At 40.0% G+C, this 25,007-nt stretch overlaps 1 protein-coding gene across 2 annotated transcripts in view; it reads right to left on the bottom strand.

The window, feature by feature from the left end:
* The window catches only part of epb41l4a.L (erythrocyte membrane protein band 4.1 like 4A L homeolog), a 128,806-nt gene that overhangs the window by 69,700 nt on the left and 34,099 nt on the right, over window positions 1–25,007 (bottom strand). For both annotated transcript variants that reach the window (XM_018264384.2, XM_018264369.2), the window contains exons 2-5: window positions 17,968–18,072; window positions 1,915–1,966; window positions 1,236–1,314; window positions 890–987 (exon numbers count right to left, since the gene is read on the bottom strand). In XM_018264384.2, coding sequence (XP_018119873.1) covers window positions 890–987; window positions 1,236–1,314; window positions 1,915–1,966; window positions 17,968–18,072 — 334 coding nt within the window. The remainder of the gene's footprint in view (window positions 1–889; window positions 988–1,235; window positions 1,315–1,914; window positions 1,967–17,967; window positions 18,073–25,007) is intronic.

Genomic DNA, 25,007 nt, shown 5'->3' with positions numbered 1-25,007 from the left:
GTGTGTAGGCAGCCATCTCAGGTCATTTTGCCTGGTCATGTGTTTTCAGAAAGAGCCAGCACTTAGGATGGAACTGCTTTCTGGCAGGCTGTTGTTTCTTGTACTCAATGTTACTGAATGTGTCACAGTGGGACCTAGATTTTTACTATTGAGTGCTGTTCTTTGATCTACCAGGCAGCTGTTATCTTGTGTCAGGGAGCTGCTATCTGGTTACCTTCCCATTGTTCTGTTGTTAGGCTGCTGGGGGGAAGGGGAGGGGGTGATACCACTCCAACTTGCAGTACAGCAGTAAAGAGTGACTGAAGATTATCAGAGCACAAGTCACATGACTGGGGGCTCCTGGAAATGTTTACTAACATTGGAGATAAATATTTGGAGAGATTTCTGGAGACGTTGCCCATAGCATCTTTGCTTTTGTTTTCTAACTTATATGTGGCTGTTTAAATCTAATTGCTGATTGGTTGCCAAGGGCAACATCTCCAGAAATATCTCCAGATATTAATCTCCAATGTTAGTAAACAAGCCCCAATATGTCTAGCCCCATGTCAGATTTCAAAATTAAATATAAAAAAATCAGTTTGCTCTTTTTAAAAATGGATTTCAGTGCAGAAGTCTGTTGGAGCAGCACTATTAAATGATGTGTTTTGGTAAAACATGTGACAGTTTACCTTTAAAATCCTTGAAACATTTTTTAAATTCTTAGGATTACATTTTTCCTGTATGTTTATTTTATATTTGGATCTTGGCAAGAGTTGCCCTTCAACTGGAAAAGTCCACCCACATAATGAAAACAATTAATTATGGCATTATTGTTAGTAAATAAAGGGCTGATTCCCTGTGGGAACCGAGTCAGATACCCGAGTGTGAGTTTTTGCAGAGAGATACTTACACTGGATGGCATATGCTCCTAACTGAGCAGCAATGTTAAATGGACATGGCAAGCGTCCTTGTAGAACATCCTGTTTCACTTGCAGGAAGAACTGATATCTGAAAAATAACACATTACAATGAAGCTGTTATCAGTTTGTAATTCGTTTTTCTAAGCCAAGCCTGTCACCCATCAGACTTGGCTCCTATCAAAGATCCTGGGGTTTTTTCCTTAACCAACACAATGATGTATTATAGATCAGGCAGATAACTGGTTCCATTAGTCATGTATAATTAAGTAGTTTTACTATAGACATTAGTGCCAATTCGAACCCAATCTGCTAAAAAAAATCTGAGGTAAACCATACCTTGTTATTTCTTCCTTCAATTTACAAGGATCTTCAGCATAAAACTTAACACCAAAATAGAGAGTGTAGGGAGGTCCGGCTGCAGGACAAAAAAAACATTTTCACAATTTCAGATAAAAATTAGAATATACATTATATTAACAGTTATAAAAACAATACTAAATGTGGTAATACAGCAGCCTGCCCTCCCTCTAGAAAAAGAGCATGCTATTAATCTAAGTATGTTTTTTTAGCCTAATATTATAATCCTTCGCAACCACAATCTACATTTGTGTACACTTGCATCTCCATCCGCCCTATGCGTTTCGTACCCACCAGGGCACTTAATCATTAGGCCATGATTAAGTGCCCTGGTGGGTACGAAACGTGTAGGGCGGATGGAGATGCAAGTATACACTTTTAACTTTGTAAAATAAAGATATATTTTTTTTCTGTTTTCTGTTCCTTTGGATCCGTTTAAATGCTGGGCAGCCCTGTTCTTTCTTCGATTGTTTTGGGCAAGCCATAAGGAGCCTGGACAAATGTCTCTATGCAAAAGCAGCGCTTGGACCAAAGAATTCTGGAAATTTCAGGGCTAAATCTACATTATTGTGTAGAATTCTTGGGAATCATTTCTCTGCAGTGAAGAACACCAATTAGATTGTTCTGTTAATTTTTGGCTCAAAACACAAATACTTACTACTGATCAAGTCTCTGTGCTCTGAAATTGTCTTTGTAGGATCCAGCCAATACTGCCAAAATGGAATACAAAAATATTTTAGTAATGTGGCAAAAATAAAAAATACGAGACAACATATTTCAGTAGTACCATTATATAGACTCAGAGGACAGGTTCAGTAGAGTTTTCCTAACAAGGGATAGGTTTTCTTGGCATAATAATGAATTGCCCTAAACAAATATCTGCACCCTACAGCATGTGATAAGTACAGGGCCCTTATGATTGTCAGGTACCAGATCAGAAAGAAATGTTGAACTTTGTGCTACCAAATCTGCCATCAATTTAAATATTTCATATAAATAATCAAATATTTATGAATAACTGAAAAGGTCCATTATTAAAAGTTCTTTTACTCTAGTGAACGTGGTGCTGATTTACTTGTGTATGTTGGCCAAGTGATAGCTCCCTAACTGATACCTCTTTTTTTTTAGGACTTGGCCAGATATTGATGGTGCTAGATGAAAAATCAAACAGGGCCCCACGAGGATTTGACTTTTTTTTAGAACTGAATTGCATCGCAAATTAAATCTCGTCCATGAGTTTTCACGTGATTAACCTTTTTCTCGCTGAATTGAATCTGACCCAACGTTGGGAACACATGCAAAAATATGATCATTAAACTCAAAGTCTGATCTAGACAGATCACTGGCCAGTTTATCTACACAGTGAGACAAACTGGCCAGCACTTGATCTGGTATCAATTAGAAGACTCAGTCACCCAAAAGTTTTACACTTTTGATATATTTCAAAATTGATATAACATATTCAATGACAATCTGCTTGATTTCAATTTGTCCACTGGTACCTAGACACATGGGCACATGTTGGTTAGTTTGTTTGGCTTATAAAAAAATTTTAACAAAAGTTAAAAATAATCATTATTGAGGGAAGACATATATTTAATATATGTGGCATAGGTTATTTAGAAGTTTAAAAAAAATCATATTTACATTTCAGCTTTAACTGAACATATTTGACGTACCAGGAGTGGTTTTGGCAAGTTTTATAGAAAACTACTGTCAACACCTAATTAAAAAGTGCACGCAAGTACAGCAGTCAGCAGTCACCAGCACCAGGAGGCATACATTTCCCAAATTACAATACATGCCTGCCTTGACTAGAGCATTATTGGAGTGGGTCCATAACAACTCAGTATATATTGCACATGATACTGACAAGCAATGTGTTCCTTCATACCTAATCAAAACTTTAAAACTACAAAAAAGAAGCTACCAGAATATTTACATTATAATCCTTGATGTTGACAAATACTTAAAGGGATCCTGTCATCGGAAAACATGTTTTTACACCAGTTAATAGTGCTACTCCAGCAGAATTCTGCACTGAAATCCATTTCTCAAAAGAGCAAACAGATTTTTTTATGTTCAATTTTGAAATCTGACATGGGGCTAGACATATTGTCAATTTCCCAGCTGCCCCTGGTCATGTGACTTGTGCCTGGACTTTAGGAGAGAAATGCTTTCTGGCAGGCTGCTGTTTTTCCTTCTCAATGTAACTGAATGTGTCTCAGTGAGACATAAGTTTTAACTATTGAGTGTTGTTCTAAGATCTACCAGGCAGCTGTTATCTTGTTTTAGGGAGCTGTTATCTGGTTACCTTCCCATTGTTCTTTGGTTTGGCTGCTGGGGGGGGGGGAGGGAGGGGGGTGATATCACTCCAACTTGCAGTACAGCAGTAAAGAGTGATTGAAGTTTATCAGAGCACAAGTCACATGACTTGGGGCAGCTGGGAAATTGACAATATGTCTAGCCGCATGTCAGATTTCAAAATTGAATATAAAAAATCTGTTTGCTCTTTTGAGAAATGGATTTCAGTGCAGAATTCTGCTGGAGCAGCACTATTAACGGATTCATTTTGAAAAAAATGTTTTTTTCCCATGACAGTATCCCTTTAATGTTCTCTGTTAAATTTAAAGGGAATGTAAACCCAAAACCCAAACATTTTGCCTAATGAAAGAAAAACTTTCGAAAGCACTTTGTTAAAAATTTTCAGTGGTTTTAAGGTTATTGGGAATTGAATTGCTTTCAAAAGTAGTATTGGTCTGTGTCTTTCTACACTACTGGTTCTCTGTATACAGTATAGCAGAAGTCATATTTGCATGCTCTTTCATAGGTCTGTTAATCAGCTGGCTTCACACACATTAATTTAAAAATCAGAACTATTAAGGTAGAGAATAAAAAAGACAGACCCCTTTGTTTCCAAGAATATAAAATTTTCTGTGTATTGGATAGAAATAAATACTACATTATTTAATTCCAAAAGAGTATAAATTAATTTGCTGGTCCTTAAAAGAGTGCAGAAGCCAACAGACCACATCATACATGTCCGATCCCCCTATACTTTTTGGGAGTCGCTCCAGCACTCAATCACCCACTGATCGGTGAGTGGGGGGTTGTGAAAACCAAGGACCTCATTGCCACCACTTCCCCCCACTAATCCCTACCATTGTGCCCTGCTCCAGCCACCGCAGTCAAGCCAGTAGCCAAAGTTGTTGTAGTCTCAGGGAGCTGAACTAGGGGTAGGCAGGCAGGCAGAAGAGGTATATGTTTAGGGTTGCCACCTATTGAGTGGCTGAAGACCAGGTGGGGACAGAGCCCTTTCCTCTCTACTACATAAGGATAAATGTAATATCACCCATAGCCTTTAATAAAATAACTCTCCAGATGACCAAATGGCAGACAAATGTTACTAGGTTTGCCATCTCATCGACTTTCACCCAGACTGTTCAGGTTTCAAAAGGGCTGTTTAGGTAAATTTCATGGAGATTGGCCAGTCACTGATTGCTGCGTCATTGCCCAACCTCAAAAATGCATATGAAGGCATGTTTGAGTGATTACACAATTTGACTGCTTTAGCAGAGACAATTTTCAGTATTGTCTATGGCAGGGTATTTTCAGGTGTTTTGTAGCTGCAACAATGCTGGTGAAAAATAGCCCCATGTGTCATCGACCTAAATGGCACTTTTCTCCAAAAGAAGGATATCTATGAGGTAGCAGAGAAAAGTCATTTGACCTTTGATAAATAACCCCCATAAAGTGTTAAAATATAAAAACTCAATAGATGTATCAGTATCAGATATATCACTAATTTGTCTGTTATACATTTTCCCTCCAGATATAAAAAAAATTAATAAAATACGTTAATCGCAACATACAAGTCAAACATTACACATGCACCCCAGGGATATAGTAACATGAAACACTGACTTTATGTTTGGTCTTGTTTAAAAATGAAGAATTTATTGCACAAGCAAAAACTTTCACCAACATGGGTGCATAGAAACGTGAGCTTAAAGATGGTAGCTTCTCAGAACATTCTGTATAATGACAAAAAACTTAATTCTAAACAACTTCCCAATATAAATGCATTGTACCTATTCAATGACACAGTTATTGTTGTAAGTGCAATTGCTATAGAAATAAGTACCTGTCAGTCTCTTGCTATTCTCTCTCCTGCTGGTTTGGACTATTAAAACAATGTAGCAGAAGCCAGCTGATTAATAGACTTGTAAAGAAGAATGCATGCTTGGAGGAGAGATGACTTCTTATTAAAACCAGCAAAAAAGGTTTATTTGTTTATGTAAACTGTAATTGTCCATACCTCGGCCATTTCACAACAATTCACATTTCCAGCCATAATCAAATGAACACCTGCCTTAGGGAGAATCATGGTACTGTGTGTGACTGGATCACACTTTCACACATTTGTGAGTTTCAGCTAACACCTAACTGAATGAACACAATGGAATGGAAGGTTGTGATTGGATGTCTGTGAATACCCTTAAGGGTTTAAATGCCGGGGATTCCCTAACAATCGAACTGAAGTTCACTCGGTTGAGTCGTGAAATGTTTTCAAGAAAATTTAAGACATTCCAGTTGCTTTAGACTTAATTCTACTAGATACTGTATAAAAAATAATAATAACAGTAATAATAATAACTGAATTATAATAATATATATATTTAATAAACATATTACTATTATCATCATAATCATCATCATTATTTTTTATTATTGGTATTATTATTTATTATTATGTTGTTGTTGTTCCTTAAACACACATCTGACAATTTTACAAATCTAGTGTTTAACAACAATGGGCCAGATTCAATTCAGTGAGAAAAAGATTTCTTACTGAATTGAATCTGGCCCAATAAATGCACAGCTATGGCAAGCTTAAGTTAGTTCTCTATCCATGTACAGTTATCACCACCAAGACCAACAAACTTTAGTTTGGGCCATAGAAAACATTTTTCACTGTTTTTCACTTCACTGTATCAAAGCCCTCGACAAAATCCATTTAGGCCACTCTTCTATTCTACTTCAACCCCACTGTCCAACTCTACTACATACCGTATATACTAGAGTATAAGCCAACCTGAGTATAAGCCGAGGAACCTAATTTTACCTACAAAAACTTGTAAAACTTATTGACTCGAGTATAAGCCTAGGGGTGAGAAATGCATTTTAGGACATCTTTAGCAGAACACACGCTCCTTCGTGCGCTCTGCTAGGGAAGAACTCGCCTCTTACTTACTAATCTGAAGAGGCTGCAGTCACAGCTCTGTGCTGCCCACACTTGCTGTTGTAAGGGTATACATACATTACATACATATATACATACATACATACATACATTACATACACATACATACATACAAACATACAGCAAGGGTCGGGCCATACGCACCACACTAGCGTTTTCTTTTGGCTTCCTCCCTCTCCTTCACTATCCCACCCCTAAGGGCTCTGGTGTAAGTGAGGGCGCTGCTGCTGCTATGGACTGGGCTTTGGACTGCCTGTGCAAGTGAGAGTGCCAGACTCCTATGGACAGGAGAGTGCGGGTGTGTAACAGGGGAACCTAGGTGCACAGGGTTAGTGCTTCCCCTTTAGTGCTCCTTTACAAACAGCTGCTGGTGCGCCACTTTTCTAGCAGTGCTCCAGCCTGCCCCCCTTTTGTCATCCCAAGCCCCGCACAACCCGAGTGGGACAAGAGAAAGCGGCAGTGCAAGGAACCCCCCCTATTGTGCTACAGTTTCTATTCCCCCACAACACAAAAAAAAGATAATGAGCTCCCCAATACCAACAGTCATACCTCCCCCACGTTATAATGCCGCACACAGGTGCCCAGCAATACTAACTCCTGGTGCCTTCGCGCACTCCCCCAGCACAGTGTTACATTAGCCATAAGCGCTAGGTACTGACTCAGAGCAGGCCCACTCACCCACGTCCTTACCAGTATAACAGGGAGAACAGTGCAAAGCAGGGTTTCGGGACACACATGGCCAGAGAGGACACTAGTGCGGCCTCACACCCCCTTAACTCTTCCACTGCACCAGGCACAAGTACATGCAATGAAAATGTGCCCCGGATATCGCCGCAGTAACATGGGTGCAAACTTGGGACAGTTGCAAAACCTTTACAAGTCACACTTACTGGCTAGGAGTCAGGAGCAGATTTGTAGCTCCTGGATCTGCCCAGCTCCAGGCAGGTACCAGACTCGTCTGGCCAGCAGCAACGGCGGGGGCCCTTTAGGACTTGGGGCCCCCGTGGTGCAGTCCTGAGGGGGTGCAGACACGGAAAGTACCAGTCCAGATTGCGCTCCATCGTAATAGCCTCGCGTAATAGAATGCGCATGTGCAGACAGCATTATGTTTGCTGCTTCCTACCTGCTTCCTGCCGTCAATGTAGAATTTTTTGTGCAGGCGCAGTGCAGCCACTCGCCAGCGGGAATGCATAGCAGGGTCCTCAGCAGCCTTGACTCCAACCAAAGGTATTGGCAGCTAACTATAGGCGGAAGCCTATTGACTCCAGTATAAGCCAAGGTAGACTTTTTCAGCACATTTTGGGTGCTGAAAAACTCGGCTTATACTCGAGTATATACGGTACATAATACAAAGCAAGCACATTTGACACAAAATCATGATGATGACTACTTATAATGTCACTCTCCAGGACATAACAACCCTTAATGTGATCTATAACAAACCTTTAGATATTTCTAAGCCTGTAAGTGCCAGGCTCACATTGTAAAACCTCTTATAGATTTTGCACTTTCCATACCATCATTGGTGTCATACCAGATGAAAGCCAGTCTGAGAAAATAAAAGACAGCCCTGTTGATGTTTAAGCCAGGCTGCTATAGGTACTAGTGGGAAATGTGACTGTGACTTAGGAGCCGCACACGTTGTATGGATCAAAACCTAGAGCAGGGCAGCAGCGCTGCTGCCCTGCTCTAGGTTTTGATCCCTACAACGTGTGCGGCTCCCTGGAGGGTCGGGCCAGTGCACGTCCGTTGCTGTGAATGAGCGATCTTGGAGATGCCCTATACCTTGCGCAACGTGGATGATCGGGACTGCTGGCCGCTGAATTTCTTTAACTCGTACACAGGTAAGAAGCGATACAGAAGAATGTGCAACTTCCCTTTCCATACTGCCTTCTCTGCACTGGTGCCAGGAGAAGGAGTCTGCCACATAAAATACAGGTTAACCTATTAAAGCATGAAACAGTTAACAACAGGGTCGGACTGTCTTGCGGCTGGGGGGCCCAGGGGATGGCGTGCGGGGCCCCTGAGGCTGGAGGCCCGGTGGGCCCCGCAGTCCAACACTGGTGGGGTAAATGCCTAGGTGCACAATTAGTCACATAATGAAAAAAGTTTTGGCACAGGACAGGACAGCATAGGAATAGAGTGCAAAAACTGTAGTGGCTAAAAGCCCAATCAGGAGAGGCAGAACTGTTACATTATGGACAGAATTTACAGAGACCCTAGATTAAAAGACACAGTAACATTAAGAGACACAGTACTTACAGGTAATCGCCCCCAACCCAGATGCAGCTTAGTATTTGTTGGAGAACAACCAGAATCAGGGCATGGCATAAAACATGGTGGACTAGGCCCATTGTTTGCAGTTTTGACCATGCCTTGCACTTGATAAATGACCGCCAATAAGTAGATAGAGTCATGTAATATGCATAAAAGCAAGTATATCTTTACTCCAAAAAATAAAAGAAAAATTCAAGGGCTATTTTAATCAAATACACTTTTCTCAAACTTTTTGAATACAATGTTTGGTGATAGACATCCAACTAGTTGAAGAATATACTGAATAAAGTAACAAGTAAATGTCAGCCACAACTATTTCACTGGATTACATATATTGGCATGACAAATTTGGTACAATAAATAACAAAGAACAGAACAGATAGAGAACAGGTGTACTGTGACCCCCTCTGGGGGACTGCTGTAATTCCAGAATGTCAGCTGTGGGCTGTTTAACCTAACAGGACCTGTTCATTATAAAGCATATAGTCAACTACAAGAGGTCCTCTGCACTCAACCCATTATCAATATATATATATATATATATATTGATAATGGGTTGAGTGCAGAGGACCTCTTGTAGTTGACTATATGTATTTTGTGGTCACACCCTCATTGCACCCCCGCCTAATGGTTTTAAAAAATAGTGGTGAGCACAACTTTCCCTTGTTCATTAACTATAAAGCAGCAATACCCTTTCCCATGGAAACACTTCATCATATTCTCCAAGCATCTTATCCATGAAAACCAATAGAAAATTATTAAAATAGATCAGGGCAAAAAGTAAGAAATGGAGTCAGAAAATGTTTTGCCCATTTTATAAGAGATGCAGTGTGGCAAACTAGTGAGCTGACAGCCTCAGTTTTACATTTTACGGAGAACATAGTGTCACAAAGATCCAGTTTTACATTTAGACCTCCCAGGCACCTAATAAACCTATCAGTAAAACATAATATTTCATGCTTTGGAACCGTGAAGATAAAGATTAAAAAAAAGGAAAGTGAAATTCATGAGAGAGTGACAATATGTTAGATACTCAATGAATACAATCATGTACAGGTATGGGACCAGTTATCCAGAATGCTCTGGCCAGATAAAAGATATTACCGTAATGTAGATTACCATACCATAAGTCTATTAAAAGTTCACTTAAGCATTAAGTTGTCTATGTTAACCTAAATACAAGAAATATAGAAATATAGGGGGTATAAATAGGATATGTTTTAGACAATGAGGCTCATTTATCAACACTGGGCAAATTTGCCCATGGGCAGTAACCCATAGCAACCAATCAGATTGCTGCTTTCATTGTTCTACTTGCAGCTAGCTTTAAAAAGATAATCACTGATTGGTTGCTATAGGTAACTGCCCATGGGAAAATGTGCCCAGTGTTGATAAAGGAGCCCCAATGTGTTTAAGAAACATATTTTAAAAGCTAATATACAATTCATCTGCCTTTCCTTGGCTCATTTTACCATTTGCCTCATAAAATGTAATCTCATCTTTTGGGGAGAACAATCTAGAATCAGGCATTGCTAGCACACTTTAATTTATTGTCTATCACTTTCTCTTGAACAGCATCTTCACAAATGTTTATTTCTACTGACAGGTTTGCCAAGTAATAATTTCCTGGTAGCAATCTTGTCCCCTCATAAAGGGGACTATAATGAAAATGTAAATTGAATTTAAGATTCATCTCAAGGAAATGAGAAACTTTCTAAATAGAGTCAATTACAAATTCTGTAATATCCAAGTTGTTCTTTGCTGTCCATCTCTTAGAATCATGTACATGCGGCTTTGTGTCTGAGTCTGCTATTTTGAAAGGCACTTAGTTCTTATTCATTGTCTCGGCAAAAGGAGCACACACCAGTGTATTGGACCTACCTGTCACTCACAATCTGACTCCAGCCTGAAGACAGATTGTGGAAAAGTGAATTCTAAAGAAAAAACTTGATTGACGAGTAACTTGAATATTTCAGAAGCAATTTGACAACAGACACTAAGGGGGCATATTTACTAAAATAATTAAAGAATTCTGACCTTAATTTACCAGGTGTATTTTCACAACACATCTCATATTTACTAAAAATCGTAAGTTCATTTTTTTCATGAAAAATTTGGTGAATTTCTCTTTACCAGTATATTTTCCCCATACAACTTTAGTGGGGAAAATTCTCAAGAGAATTTTTGCAATAAAGAAAATAAGCATGCTGAGGGGTGATGTAGATAATAAGATTCTGTGGCTGCTCTATCTTTATTATGGTATTTCGCCCAGTCTTTTGCTCTTGGTAAACTGTAGATTTTTCACTGGAGAAATTTCACCTGGAAAAGAGTTGTGAATTTATGCCAATGCAAAGAAAATTCACTGGGAAGTTAACTTTCCAAAAACTGTTGTATTCTCCTTTTAGTAAATTGGTGATATTGAGCCAGACTTTTTTTTGTACGCATAATTTTGTGCATCTAAAAGAAACATAACAGCAGTGTTTGACTGGGAAAGTTTGTGGTAGAGGGCTCTGGAGGAGGATCAGTAGGGAGGATGCTGACCTGCAACTCACGCAAAAAAAGAATCAGCACAAGCTCACCCAACCTCTGGTTAAACCTGGTCCGATCCCGGCCCTGGTCCGATCACGGCCCCTCTGCCACCCTAGGTGGCTGCTGCCAGTGAGTGACCAAATAAGCCACACATTGCAATCTAAATGGCAGACACTGGCATGTAAAAAGCAGTGTACTTATCAAGCTGTATATTAATTTTATGCATTGCATAACTCTGTGAAAAATCTGGAATAAAAGGCAGCAGCTGCTTGAAAATGCTATGTGAAAATATGGCGCTGATCCATCAGCATTATTATTTTTTTTTTACAGAGTAATTTCTGCCAGAACTTACTTGACACCAGAATATCTTATTCTTCTGATGTAAATAATTTTTCCCAGCATGATAAATACAGTAGGCCCCCTATCTTAATTCTACTAGAAAATCATTTAAGCATTAAATAAACCCAAATGGGCTTTGGTTCCAGTGAAGATTAATCTTAGTTTGGATCAAGTACAAGGTACTGTTTTATTATTACAGAGACAAATGTAATAATTTATAATAATATGGATAAAATGGAGTCTATGGGAGACAGCAATCCCGTAATTCAGAGCTTTCTGAATAACGGGTTCCCTGATTATGGGGCCCATACCTGTACATATTCTGCCTCTACCCCATTCAGATAATACTGCATTTCCTTGGTATAACATACCAAACTATGTGCTGGGAAGAACATGTGGATTGTTGAGTGTTGGTGTAACTGGGTTGCAAACCTATTTACACAGAAGCTATATCAGAAACTCACAGTTTCTCACAGTCACAGGCAAGTCTAGAGGCAGTTTGCAAAGATCAGGGGCCATAAAAGACCATGTATGGGACCCGTTATCCAGAAACCCGTTATCCAGAAAGCTCAGCAATACTGAATGGTTGTCCCCCATAGACTCCATTTTATTCAAATAATCCAAATTTTAAAAAAAATATTTTCTTTTTCTCTGTGATAATAAAACAATACCTTGTACTTAATCCAAAACAAGATATAATTAATCTTTACTGGAAGTAAACTCAGCCTATTGGGTTTATTTAATGTTTGAACGATTTTCTAGTAGACTTAAGGTATGAAGATCCAAATTACGGAAAGATCCATTATCCGGAAAGCACCAGGTCCCGAGCATTCTGGATAACAGATCCCATACCTGTATAGGAATGCTGGACTGTATTGTAACTGATGTAGCAAGACTCATTTACTAACTACTGTTAAAGACGTCTACAAATTCACTGAGGTGTGCTGATGTGTCACACACGTGTCATGTGCCAATGAATATAATAACTTGCCTTGGACCTCAGGCCAATCCTCCCATTCTCAGAAAAGTGCACCGTCCCTGGGTACTACCCTTTAAACCCTGCAACCCTCTATGCTATTCTAGAGCGTCCACAGGCAAGGTAAAATAACTGCAGATTGGCACTTTTCAGGACAGCACAGAGAATTTCGGGGATATTAGCAGAGATGGCAGTGTGGCACCCAAGGGATAGTACCCTGAGCCAGTGCACTTTTTAGCAAATAGGAGAGCCAGCACAGGCTCTAAGGTTTTAAATTATTATATTCACTGGGGGCTGAATTGAACTTTGCTTGTCCTTTAAGTGGGAAGTGCTAAAATGTACACATAAATGGGATTTCCCAACGCAGGCATCAGTAAATCATGCACAAGATATGAAGCCAGGAAAGGAATGTTTTCACCCACAAAATATGTTTAAAGGGGACTTATTACTTATCCCCTTAAGTTAAGCAAATAAAACATTATTTACACTATAAAAATTATGATAACTATATAAACTATTTAAATCTTGTTTATATCTTGTTTCCTTCAGTCTGGTAATTCACAATCACAGTAAGCAGGCAGGCACCATTTTGTGGAACCCTAAAATGTTGTGTATGCACCAAAATAGGGGACCTAGTGCCTATGCCCATGTACTGGCTACACTATTATAGACAGTGACGAGTGAAAGGGTATGTGAGGAGTATGCCTGAGGATTAGACGCTAAGCAGGCAATTAGTGATGTGCGGTTTGGGTTTTCCTCGACCCCACCTTCCCTGCACCCGCCCCCTCCCAACCCGAACCGAGCCTGGCCTGCTTCGTCCCTCCGCACATCACTATAGGAAATATATGATTGTCAGCTTTTTTTTGTAAATACATTTATAACAGTATGGATGAATTTAGGTTTCAGGTTTAATTTTTTTTTGCCGATCATCATAAAACAATCGAGAATAAAGAGAAGAAGTCCAAGGTATGGCAACAAAGAAATACACATTTTAGTTAATGTTTAAAATTGTCAACAAACAATGAAACTGCATTTGAAGGGTTAATCCAATCAAATGAACCTTAACCAAGTAAATGATTGTTGCTCTAACCAACTATACCCTCAATCAATCAAGTCAAGCAATGTTACACACACAGCACATTTACATTTGCAGCCTCCTGTGCTGTTGCTTAAATTCAGTCTGGACAGACTTTTCCACATTCCTTTCCTCTGATCACTAAGAGAGAGCACTGGCACACAGGATATTGAGAGCATTTAGCTGTCAGCGCGATTTCCAGCCCAGTAGTCACTGAGTGATTCCGAGTGATAATCAAGTGACCTGCAAGAGCACCATGAGGCTCTAGGTTCATTTGTGTGTGTACTGGGGAATAGCACAACAGCAAGCCTCTCTGAATCACTCTAGTATGCCACTGCCCTTTGAGTCTACTGTACACAACAACTTTAATATTCTTGTGAAATTCCCCAGGGGAAAACCTTGCCTGTTAGCTTGATTAAATATGTTTTCCAAAATATGATCATAGAATTTAATAATGGAGATCCAACTCATAACCTTAAACATTTAGCTGCAGCAGAACATAAATTCTACTCTGCCCATGCCATGGAGTTTACATTTCCGAGTTACACTTTGATCTATACTGCCCCACGTGTTGTCTAGAAATACATGGAGTTTTAAAATCAATGAGCCCCAACAGTGAAGTTCACAAGCCTACCTGTCAGTATTTTGCAGGTGAACAGGGCATAAAAGGCAAAATTATTTTCATTTTTAAAATTCTTAGTTTAACACTTTATTTTATCATCTATTAACATTTTATAAATACTTTACATTGCACACAATTTATGTAATCCAAACAAGCAGACCATTGCCCCTTATGGCTATCTATTCCCTGGGCCATATCAGGCTGATCTGATCATTTGGCCCTCGGGCTAAGCATCAGATTATAACAAAGGCCAATGCAGGCCGTTTGGGAGAGGATCACATCAATGAGCTGTTGTAGTCCTCGCCCTGATGGGATTTATAAAGCGGCCTTATAAGATATATGGCTGATTTGTAAGCCAGATATCTGTTGGGGAGGAAGTGGGGGATGGCCCATACATGAACAGATATCTATTTGAAGGGATCGATTATGTATATATAGCCAGCTTAAAGCATATCACATTCAAACTAGGGTCAATTTAACCAGAAGCCTATTAACCTGCCTGTATGTTTTTGGAGTATAAGGGGGAAAAGGAGTAACCGGTGGAGACCCATGCAGACACAGAGAAAATGTAAAAAAAATACAGCCTTCAATAAATAAATAAAACTGTCAGTTAAAACAATCCTACTGGGATACGATATTGCTAACAGTAATTAACTTGTCCTTGGACCACCTTGCAACTTGTTGTTTGCTCTCTTAGGGCCATTGAATAAATGTTGCAAACTGCAAAAAATCCCATTCAATTAAAAGGTGACCTATGGTGAGTACAGGCAGTTTGGCCAAAACTTCTATTTTCACGCAACAACATAACAGAGCAAGTTATGACGGTCATGTGCATGAACATTACTGCTGGAGATTTATCGCTGCATCTACTGTTTCTGAAAGTGTTCTGAGCTATAAATTATTCTTACAGAATATTACTGCTTTTACTGCTGTTATCTTCTTCCCACACCTAATAAACCTAATGATCTAAAAATAAAGTTACTGAAGTTCTAAAGAACTGCCTACAATTAATCTAAAAAATATATATTTAAAGAACTAAAGCTTAACTAAATTAGTAGTGCAGAAAAGTTTTGCATTAGGTTTTAGCCTTTTATACCAGCCCAAGACGACAATTATTGCCCTTTAGCAGTAAAGCTCTGTGCCTCCAAAAATGCCCCAGTAGCTCCCCATCTTCTCCCCATTCACAGCATATGCTCTGTGCTACTGTCAGTTACTGAGTTTAGGGACTGATGTACAAGATACTGAATATATATATATGTATATATATATAGATATAGTCCAGAAGCCTCGCACACGCCGTTCACCATTTTAAATGACCGGGTGCTTCCTTAGTTTGCTCATTCATATATCTTGGAAAAAGTAGGAGCACACCTTTTGTTTTTGAAAAGGTTAAAAAATATACATTTTATTTATCCATTTAAAAAGAAGGACAGGCCAACGTTTCGGTCTCCGCCTAAGACCTTTATCAAGACCTAGTTCTCAGTAAAAACATCAGGTATAAATAGATAAAAGCCATGACACCCAATTGTGCATAATCCCGCCAACCATATGACTTAACCATTATGAACAACATTTCATAATGCCCCAATATAGTCAAAGTATTCTATTTTTCCGCAGATATATCGATGATATGATCATCATTTGGCGTGGTATCAAAGAGGATTTTGTCAATATGGTTGATAAACTAAATAAACTCGACAGTCCTGTCAGATTTACTTTTGATATCCACCCAGAGAGAATACACTTTCTGGATGTCGAACTCTTTTTGAATGGTGGTCATTTGGAGTATACTTTATTTAGAAAACCCACTGATAAAAATGTATTACTCCATTATAAGAGTTGTCATCCCAACCGGATGAAAAAATCTTTACCCATCTCGCAATTTTGCCGAGTGTTGAGGAAGTGTTGAGGAAGAACTCTGTCAGTCATCTGGCGGAGCAACAACTAGATGAGATGTGGGTTCGATTTAAAGACAGAGATTACCCTGGTAAGGTTCTACATGATGCCTTGACAATTGCTAGGAGACGGTGTGATAAGATGTATACTTCCCCCTTAAAGGAAAACTATACCCCCAAAATGAATACTTAAGCAACAGATAGTTTATATCAAATTGAATGACATATTAAAGAATCTTACCAAACTGGAATATATATTTACATAAATATTGCCCTTTTACATCTCTTGCCTTGAACCACCATATCTGTGCTGTCTCAGAGATCACCTGACCAGAAATACTACAACACTAACTGTAACAGGAAGAAGTGAGGAAGCAAAAGACACAACTCTGTCTGTTAATTGGCTCATGTGACCTTACATGTGGTTTGTATGTGTACACAGTGAATCTTACGATCTCAGGGGACGGCCCTTATTTTTTAAAATGGCAATTTTCTATTTATGATTACCCAATGGCACATACTACTAAAAAACTATATTATTATGATAATGGTTCATTTACATGAAGCAGGGTTTTACACATGAGCTGTTTTACTCAGTATCTTTTAATAGAGACCTACATTGTTTGGTGGGTATAGTTTTCCTTTAAGGAGCCTAGACTTACCTTTAGCACCAAATACACTGGGGGCACCAGTAAATTAACTGTTCCCTTCTATGCTTTCTGAATCAACGCTAAATGTTGCTAGTGCTTCATATTAATGATACAAATAGTTACTACTTTTTTTGCAACAATGTAATGATTTGTCCCTGTGGAATTGTTTTTATGTAATGTTTCCTGCTTGTATCATACACTTGTGTTAATTCTACTCAATACATTCCTTTGGTGCAGGGTTTACCTTCCTGTCACATGGTTGGTGGGATTGTGCACGATTGGGTATACTATATATATATATATATTAAGCATGCACCGAATCCAGGATTCGCATATGCAAATTAGGATTGGGATTCGGTTCGGTATTCGGCCCGAATCCAAAATATATATATTCGATTTATGTAATTGTCACATTATCAGTTTGATTAGTAAATCATTCAAATTATTGGTGCATGGAAGTTAAGAAACCGGCACAATAAGGATCATGATTTCATAATTACCCCTGCAGCATCAGCTTATATTATATATATTTTCTGCTTGATGATTTGTGACAATCCCTAAGCTTAGCTTCTCAACAGCTGCTCAAAGCCCACTGAGCATGTGAGTGTCGCAGTCACTCCAAACAATATACAAGATGGGACACTCCTGTGACAACTTTGAAGGCCTGAATCATTACTACTATAGAGATGCTGAACCTTTAGGCTGGTTCAAAATGTTCAGTACAGGTATGGGATCCATTATTCGGAAACCCATTATCCAGAAAGCTCCGAATTATGTAATGGCCATCTCCCATAGACTCCATTATAATCCAAATGTTTTAAAATGAATTCCGCTAAATCTCCCCGAATCGCCTGGTGTGGACTAAGCCTAAAGGCTACATGGAGAGCCTTAGACAAAGTATTTGTTTTAATCTGCTTCTAGAAATGTGTACTTTATTAATGCAAATCTAAATCAGGTTCCTTTCATGCTACATTTAGCACATTAAAATATAACTGAATTGCATATACTCTCCCATCCCAGGCCAAGTGATAAAACATAAAACTATCAGGAGAACCAAGAAAGAGGAAGCAGTTACTTTCACTCACCGTCTGATGATTTCTGTCACAGTAACGTAGCCCAAAGTAATCTATCTCCACAAGATTTAGGTGACGGAACACGTAGTCCAGGACAACAGAGCCTTTCGTTGACTTCTGTGGGAAAGAATGCATAGATTTTTCATTCAGAGGCATATTCCAGCTTTGTCAGTGACATTCATGCATTTTGTCTAGAGAGGAGACTTGTTTTATTGACCAGGAGTTATGTTTGGCCTCCTCACAGCACAAGCCTCTTTAGGCTTTGTGCTTTTCATATTCACATAAACATGCATGAAGCACAACTTGAGATGCTCCTTTTGTGTTTTCTTCCTCGCTGAGCTCAATAACGGACATTTCCTTGCTTTTCACATAAATGCATCTATAGAAAACTGAAACATTTGCAGGTGCAGTACTAAATAACTAGCTTCTTCCTATACATTGAAAGTCCTGTCATTAGAACAGTCAGATTTCACTTTATATTTGAATGAAAACAGGAATATATTATAGCAAGAGAAAAACATTTTTTTTTCCATGATCCCTTTATTTGCTTAGTATTCAGTCTGAAAATCAAATAAAAGGAAAATGTTGCTGCTGAATGACTAGTAATACTGACAGGTTCCTTAGATTCAGTAAGAAAACCAGAAATTTTAAGTCATATGCTTGATCTATAGAAAATATCTTTCTTCTACGTCCCTCCATGTCAGTACACATGGGCATTGCCCCTCCCAGACCTGGAGGTAGGACCTATAACATAGCCAATCAAAATGAATCATGACCTATAAGACCACATGACTTCCTCCTCACCACAGTTATTTTTTGTCCTACTGGACAGGGAGGTAGGATCTCCCTCCTCACTGTTTTTTTTGTTGAGTTTTGAGAGAAATCAAACACAGTTTTTGTTTTTCTTTTGTATTTTCTTTTTGTTTATTTATTTATTTTTTACCTCTGTGTAGACACAGAGGGATGATTCCCAGGTAATGGAGAAGATTTTACCTGATGCCTCAAAACGCATAATCTGTAAATTATCGCTTATTGGGAGGAAATGCAGGTGTGGGCATATCCATGGTCCTAGCCCTGTGCTAAAATAGCCCCCCTGCTATATGCCCAGCGAGGCACACGATTCAATCTAGTGCTTTTTGGGAAGAGACACAGTTGTGGGCTTCCCACATTATTACCTGTGAGCCTTTTGTTTTTTCTTCTGTATTTTTATTTATTTATTTATTTTTGCTTATTTTTTACCTCTGTGTAGACACAGAGGGATGATTCCCAGGTAATGGAGAAGAATTTACCTGATGCCTCAAAACGCATAATCTGTAAATTATCGCTTATTGGGAAGAAGTGCAGGTGTGGGTATACCAATGGTCCTAGCCCTGTGCTAAAACAGCCCCCCTGCTATATGCCCAGTGAGGCACAAGATTCAATCTAGTGCTTTTTTGGAAACAGACACAGGTGTGGGCTTCCCACATTGTTACCTGTGAGCTTTTTGGACTCCCCTTTTCTTTTGAGTTATGTGAGACTTTACAGAACTCTACAGAACTTCTGCAAAAGGGCCGTGGGTATGCATATGGGCTAGTTATAACTGCCTGAAGCTGGTGAGTATGATTCTTCATTATCTACTGTGTGTAATTTCACTGGGAAGTCTGCATGTCAATATGCTTAATATGTCCCTCAGCTGAAAGCTATCAGGGCTTTGGCTGGAGTTTCCATCAAGCTAATTAGCCACTCTTGATAAGGTGCAGGTGTTCCTTTGGCCCCTTTGCTATTGCTGTTTAATATTTTAAGTTTTGTATGGGTGAACCTGCATCCTCTTGGCAGACACAGTGGTTATATTGGCTCATGTGCTCAAGCAGTATGGCACCTCCTTCCTTTCTTATGAGTCTGCTCTTAACAAGCAGTGTTCCACTGGACTGGATATTCCTGCTGACAAGTCTGAGCTATCTGGTAAGCTGCCTGTGTTCCTTCTTATATTATATGAAGTCGTATGAAGTCCTCTGTGCAAAATGCAGTTACACAAGGTACTAAGTCTGCATGTTAATAAGCTAATTATGTCCCTCCGCTGAAACCTATCCGAGTTCTAGCTGAAGTTTCCAACCTGCGGACTTTTCATTGCTATCAGGTAATGTGCAGATACTCTAGTTTGCTACTGTTGTTTCTATTGTCCTCTGTGCAGACAGAGGTTATATTTGCCTTTTATTACACTGGGTGCTTGCAGGGTTGGCTGGAGGCTTGCACTGCTGAAGCAGTATGGTAGCCCCTTCCTTCCTTACATTGAGTCTGCTCAGTGCTGTAACCTGATGTCATTGGGCCCCACAGCAAATTCATTTTAGGGCCCCTAACATGTCCAGAGGTTGTGCTTTTTTACCAATACGTATTGAAATTGCTCTTTATTTGGGCCTCATGGGTCCCTATACCTTTTGGGCCCACCTGCAGCCGCAGGGTCTGCTTCCTCTGTAGTTACGCCCCTGAGTCTGCTCCTTAAAAGCAGTCTGCCACCAAGGATCTGTCTGGATTATTCCTACTGTCTAGCGCATATTATCTGGTTAGGTGCCGGTGTTCCTCTGACTTCTTGTATAGTTGTCATCTGAGGTCTTAGGTTTGTGAGCCCGAGTTCTCTGCGCAGACCCAGTAGGCAAGTGTGCTCTTATTACACCTGGTATTTCCAGGACCGGCTAGGGGTTTGTTCTGCTGTAGCAGCATTTTGCTCCATTTTTTCCTATGATGTTTCCACACTTAACAGGCAATGTTCCGAGTTATATGGCGTCTTTTTGTGTGATGTAGGCCTTCTCTTAGATATTCTATTCCCATCTGGTGGTTTTTGTTGGGAGCTCAGATGTAGGTATACTACATCTACTGAGTTTTTGTGACTGTAGGTTTCCCTTCTTTAATTGGTAGATTAAAGGGCACTTACTGTTATGTCTATTGGCACCTTAACATGCTTGAAGCCAGCTTGTAGTCTATGGCCCTTTGTGTGGCCTCGGGCATCTCGCCAGGGAGCTGGGTTTGTGTGGCCTCTGGCTTTCATTATTGCCCTTGGCTTGGGTTAGAGCCCTTGTTTTGGTCCATGGCTTTTTACCATGGTCCTCGGCTCCTGGGTCTGCTGGCCTTTTACAAGGGCCCTTGTTCTGCTGGCCTGTTGCATGAGCCTTTGGCTCATGTGGTCTTTTACCCTTGGTACATTTGTTTGGTTGTCCTTTTACCTGGGTTATTATAGCTGCGGGCCTGTTTTCATGGCCCTTAACTTAGGTGCTTGCTTGCCTTTTACCAGGGTTCTTGGGCTGTTGGCCTTTTCTGTGGCCCCTGGCTAAGGTGGCCGCTAGTTTTTATTATAGTCCTTGTGGGCTTGTGGCTGCCAGTCTTGGCTGTGACCTATGGTGCATAGGCTACCAGCCAGGCTGTGGCGGCTGATAGGCATGGTTACTATTCTTGCTGTGGCCCTTTGTGGGCATATCCGTTTGCCTTGCGGCAATCCTTGGCAGGACAACAGCCATCGGTTTTGTCTTGTCTACAATCCTTGCAGGTATGGTTCTGGTTACACCAGCAGTAGGCATGATTGACTATTTGGTTGGATCTAGCATGGGTTGTACCATCAGCTGGTGTTTGCTCTGAGTTTCACAGCCCATAGCTAATTTTGTTGCTGATTGGTATTCAGCAGCTGATGTTGGTCATATGTTGGCTTACAGCTAACCTTTTCTTCTGCCTTACATGCATTGTTTTTGGTCTTGTATGCCACTGCTTATTATCAATAAGGCTGGCTTGTGGACCAGGGTTTTGCAAGTTCAACAACTGACGTGCTCCGTTGTTGCATGTATGGAAATTGACTTTTGTGTCCGGTGCCAGTGCAGTTGGTTACCTTGTCCCTAAGGGTGGCATTCACAATAGCTGGCTTATGTACTATTGCTTGTGTATTAGAATTCCACTCTGGTTTTTTGCAAACACTTCAGCTGCAGGCATCTTGACCTGCTAGTGTGACAATGGCCTTGCACATCTATGTTGGAATACATAATAGCTGGCTGGTCCACCACTGGTTGCATGTATGGTGGCTGGCTCTCTGCCAGTAGATTGTGCATCATTGCTGGTTGGTACCAGTTTTTGTAGGCTATAAGCTTCTGGCATGCCTGATTTTGGATTGTGATCCCAGCTGTTGGCTGGTTCAGTAGCTTCTAAGTATGGTCACAGGTTTGGTTCAGTTTTTGCATAAACTGTAGCATTGTGCAGCTTGAGCTGTAGTGGCCTCGGCTTTTGTGGGTGTTTTCTAGAACTGTAATTGGCTTGGGTCCCATTGCTTGCTTGTGTAGCAGTTGGCTGGGGCAACAGCATAGCTTACTGGTAGATGGCTTTAAGTCACATTGGTTGGTTTAGCAGCTTATCCTTGTGCTGTTGTATACCCAGTTTAGATTTGGTGGTTGGTGGAGCTACTGGGCTGTACCAGCATGGCTCTACAATGGTTACAAGGATATACTGATTTATGATAACCCAATGGTGTTCATTTAGTTAAGTCTTCATTAGGTATTATTAGCATGGAGTTAGTGGATCTTGGACTGATCTCTGGTGTAGAGGTGACTCCGGTCAGCACTGGTTTGAGCTGCTTCCATTAAGATGCAGGACCAGGCTAATGTGGGCCAAGTCTTTTTAGGGCCACTTGCTATTGCTGAGGATCGTGTATTTCTCCAGCACTGGTGATAGATGCATTCAAGTTGTGTTTAGTTTCTGATCTGATTGATTTCCTGGTGGTTTCTAGGGTGTTTTAGTTCTGAGATGGCTATTGCCATCATTCTGGTTTTGTCCTAGGCACCTTTTTGTTTTAACAGTTGCAGGATTTTTGTTCTTCCCCAGGTGGGGTTTTGTCAGATAACCATATTGCAGGTATCCCTCTAGTCACTGAGGGAACCTTTTTAAACAGAATATGTTTATTCTTAATCTGCAATGCTTGATCCTAAAGTACCGGTCTCTGTAATTTTGTGGTTGATTTTGTAGCTCTTGTTAATCGTTTACCATGTCCTAGGACATGTTGTTCTTGTGCCTTTTATCTACCCTTTTCAGGAGATATACATTTATCAGCTCCCCTGTTGGATGGATGTGATGCTGGCCTTTTCTCAGGGCCTCCTTAGCATCAGTTTGGTTTTTGCATTATGTTGGTTATTCCCACCCCTTGTTTTCGGTGCATGGCTTGGTAGATCCCATGTGTACTGACATGGAGGGACGTAGAAGAAATAGAGAATTTTACTTACCTACTTGACGTAAATTCCTTTTCTTCTAGTCCCGACATGTCAGTACAGGGTTTCCCATCCCAATTATTTATTTTGGTTACTGTACTGCTATGGCAAAAGTATAACTGTGGTGAGGAGGAAGTCATGTGGTCTTATAGGTCATGATTCATTTTGATTGGCTATGTTATAGGTCCTACCTCCAGGTCTGGGAGGGGCAATGCCCATGTGTACTGACATGTCGGGACTAGAAGAAAAGGAATTTACGTCAAGTAGGTAAGTAAAATTCTCTATTTCTCCTGTATGGTTGCCATGCTGCTACAAAATACAGAAATGTTTCCCTGAACTGCAAAACCTGAATTACAAATTAGTGTTAGCATTTGTAATTTCTACATATTAAACAGTGGAAAAAGAGTTGGAAACCTCTCAATTCTTCTGAATAGCTAAACCTAAAGTCAGTGTTAATGTATGTAACATCTACATACATGCTCAGAGGTACCTGTACCAGTTGATATTAAAGCATTTAATGGACCAAGTTAAAGGGGGTGTTCACATTTAGATTAACTTTTAATGTAGAGACTGATATTCTAAGACAATTTGCAACTGGTTTTGATTTTTTTTTATTTTTTTTTATTTGTGGAATTTGAGTTATTTAGCTTTTTATTTAGCAGCTTTTCAGTTTGCAAGGTCAGCATTCTGGTTGCTAGGGTTCAATTTACCCTAACAACCATGAAATGATTTGAATAAGAGACTGGAATATGAACCGGAGTGGGCCTGAATAGAAAGATGATAATAAAAAGAAGCAATAACAATACATTTGTGGCCTTAAGGTGGCCATACACGGATAGATCCGCTCGTTTGGCGATGTCGCCAAACGAGCGGATCTCCCTCCGATATGCCCACCTTGAGGTGGGCAATATCGGGCTGATCCGATCGTGGGCCCTAGGGCCCAACGATCGGATACTTCACGTTCGCAAACGGGCGGTCGGATCGCGGGACCGCATCAACGAACAGATGCGGCCGCAATCCGACGGGATTTTTAACCCCATCCGATCGAGATCTGGCCGACTTTCGGCCAGATCTCGATCGGGGAAGCCCGTCGGGGGCCCCCATACACGGGCCAATAAGCTGCCGACTCGGTCTGTCGGCAGCTTTTATCGGCCCGTGTATGGCCACCTTTACAGAGCAGCTGTTTTTTTTTAGATGGGGTCAGCATTCGAAAGCTAGAAAGATTCAGAAGCAGGGGAGAAAAATTTAAAAACTATAAAAATGAAAAAATAGGGCCAATTGATTGTGTATCATTTTAAAACATAAGGGTAAAGGGATGGTGTAAAAAAAGGGAAATACTTCTGTCAACGGTAAACAAACACTCTTTCTGCAGGATAGATAGATAGATAGATAGATAGATAGATAGATAGATAGATAGATAGATAGATAGATAGATAGATAGATAGATAGATAGATAGATAGATAGATAGATAGATAGATATGCACTGGCATATGTGTTACTGTGTAGAGATTCTTTTAATAAACCAGTAGTAATTCTGGGAAACTGGATAAAAAGTGCTGATCTTGTGAAGTGCATTAATGTGTAGACACTGCTGCAATACTTGAGGATCCCAGGCTTCATATTGCCAAGAAGCTGTAGAGCAAAGTACATTTATCCTAGACGTCTATCAGAAGAGCTTTTTAGAGGAAAAAAAAACAAAGGTCTCTTCAGTCTGCTATAAATGATGTTTCGATATTAGCAGCAGGAGCTGAAATGTAAAAAGCCTGCCATTAGCGGACAGAGCTACCCAAAAACTATCTTTTCCATCAAGGCTGATATAGTACACAATCAGGAAGCTG

Source organism: Xenopus laevis, chromosome 1L, assembly GCF_017654675.1.
Source record: "Xenopus laevis strain J_2021 chromosome 1L, Xenopus_laevis_v10.1, whole genome shotgun sequence".
Classification (NCBI taxonomy): domain Eukaryota; kingdom Metazoa; phylum Chordata; class Amphibia; order Anura; family Pipidae; genus Xenopus; species Xenopus laevis.
This window is presented reverse-complemented; position numbering and strand designations above follow the sequence as displayed.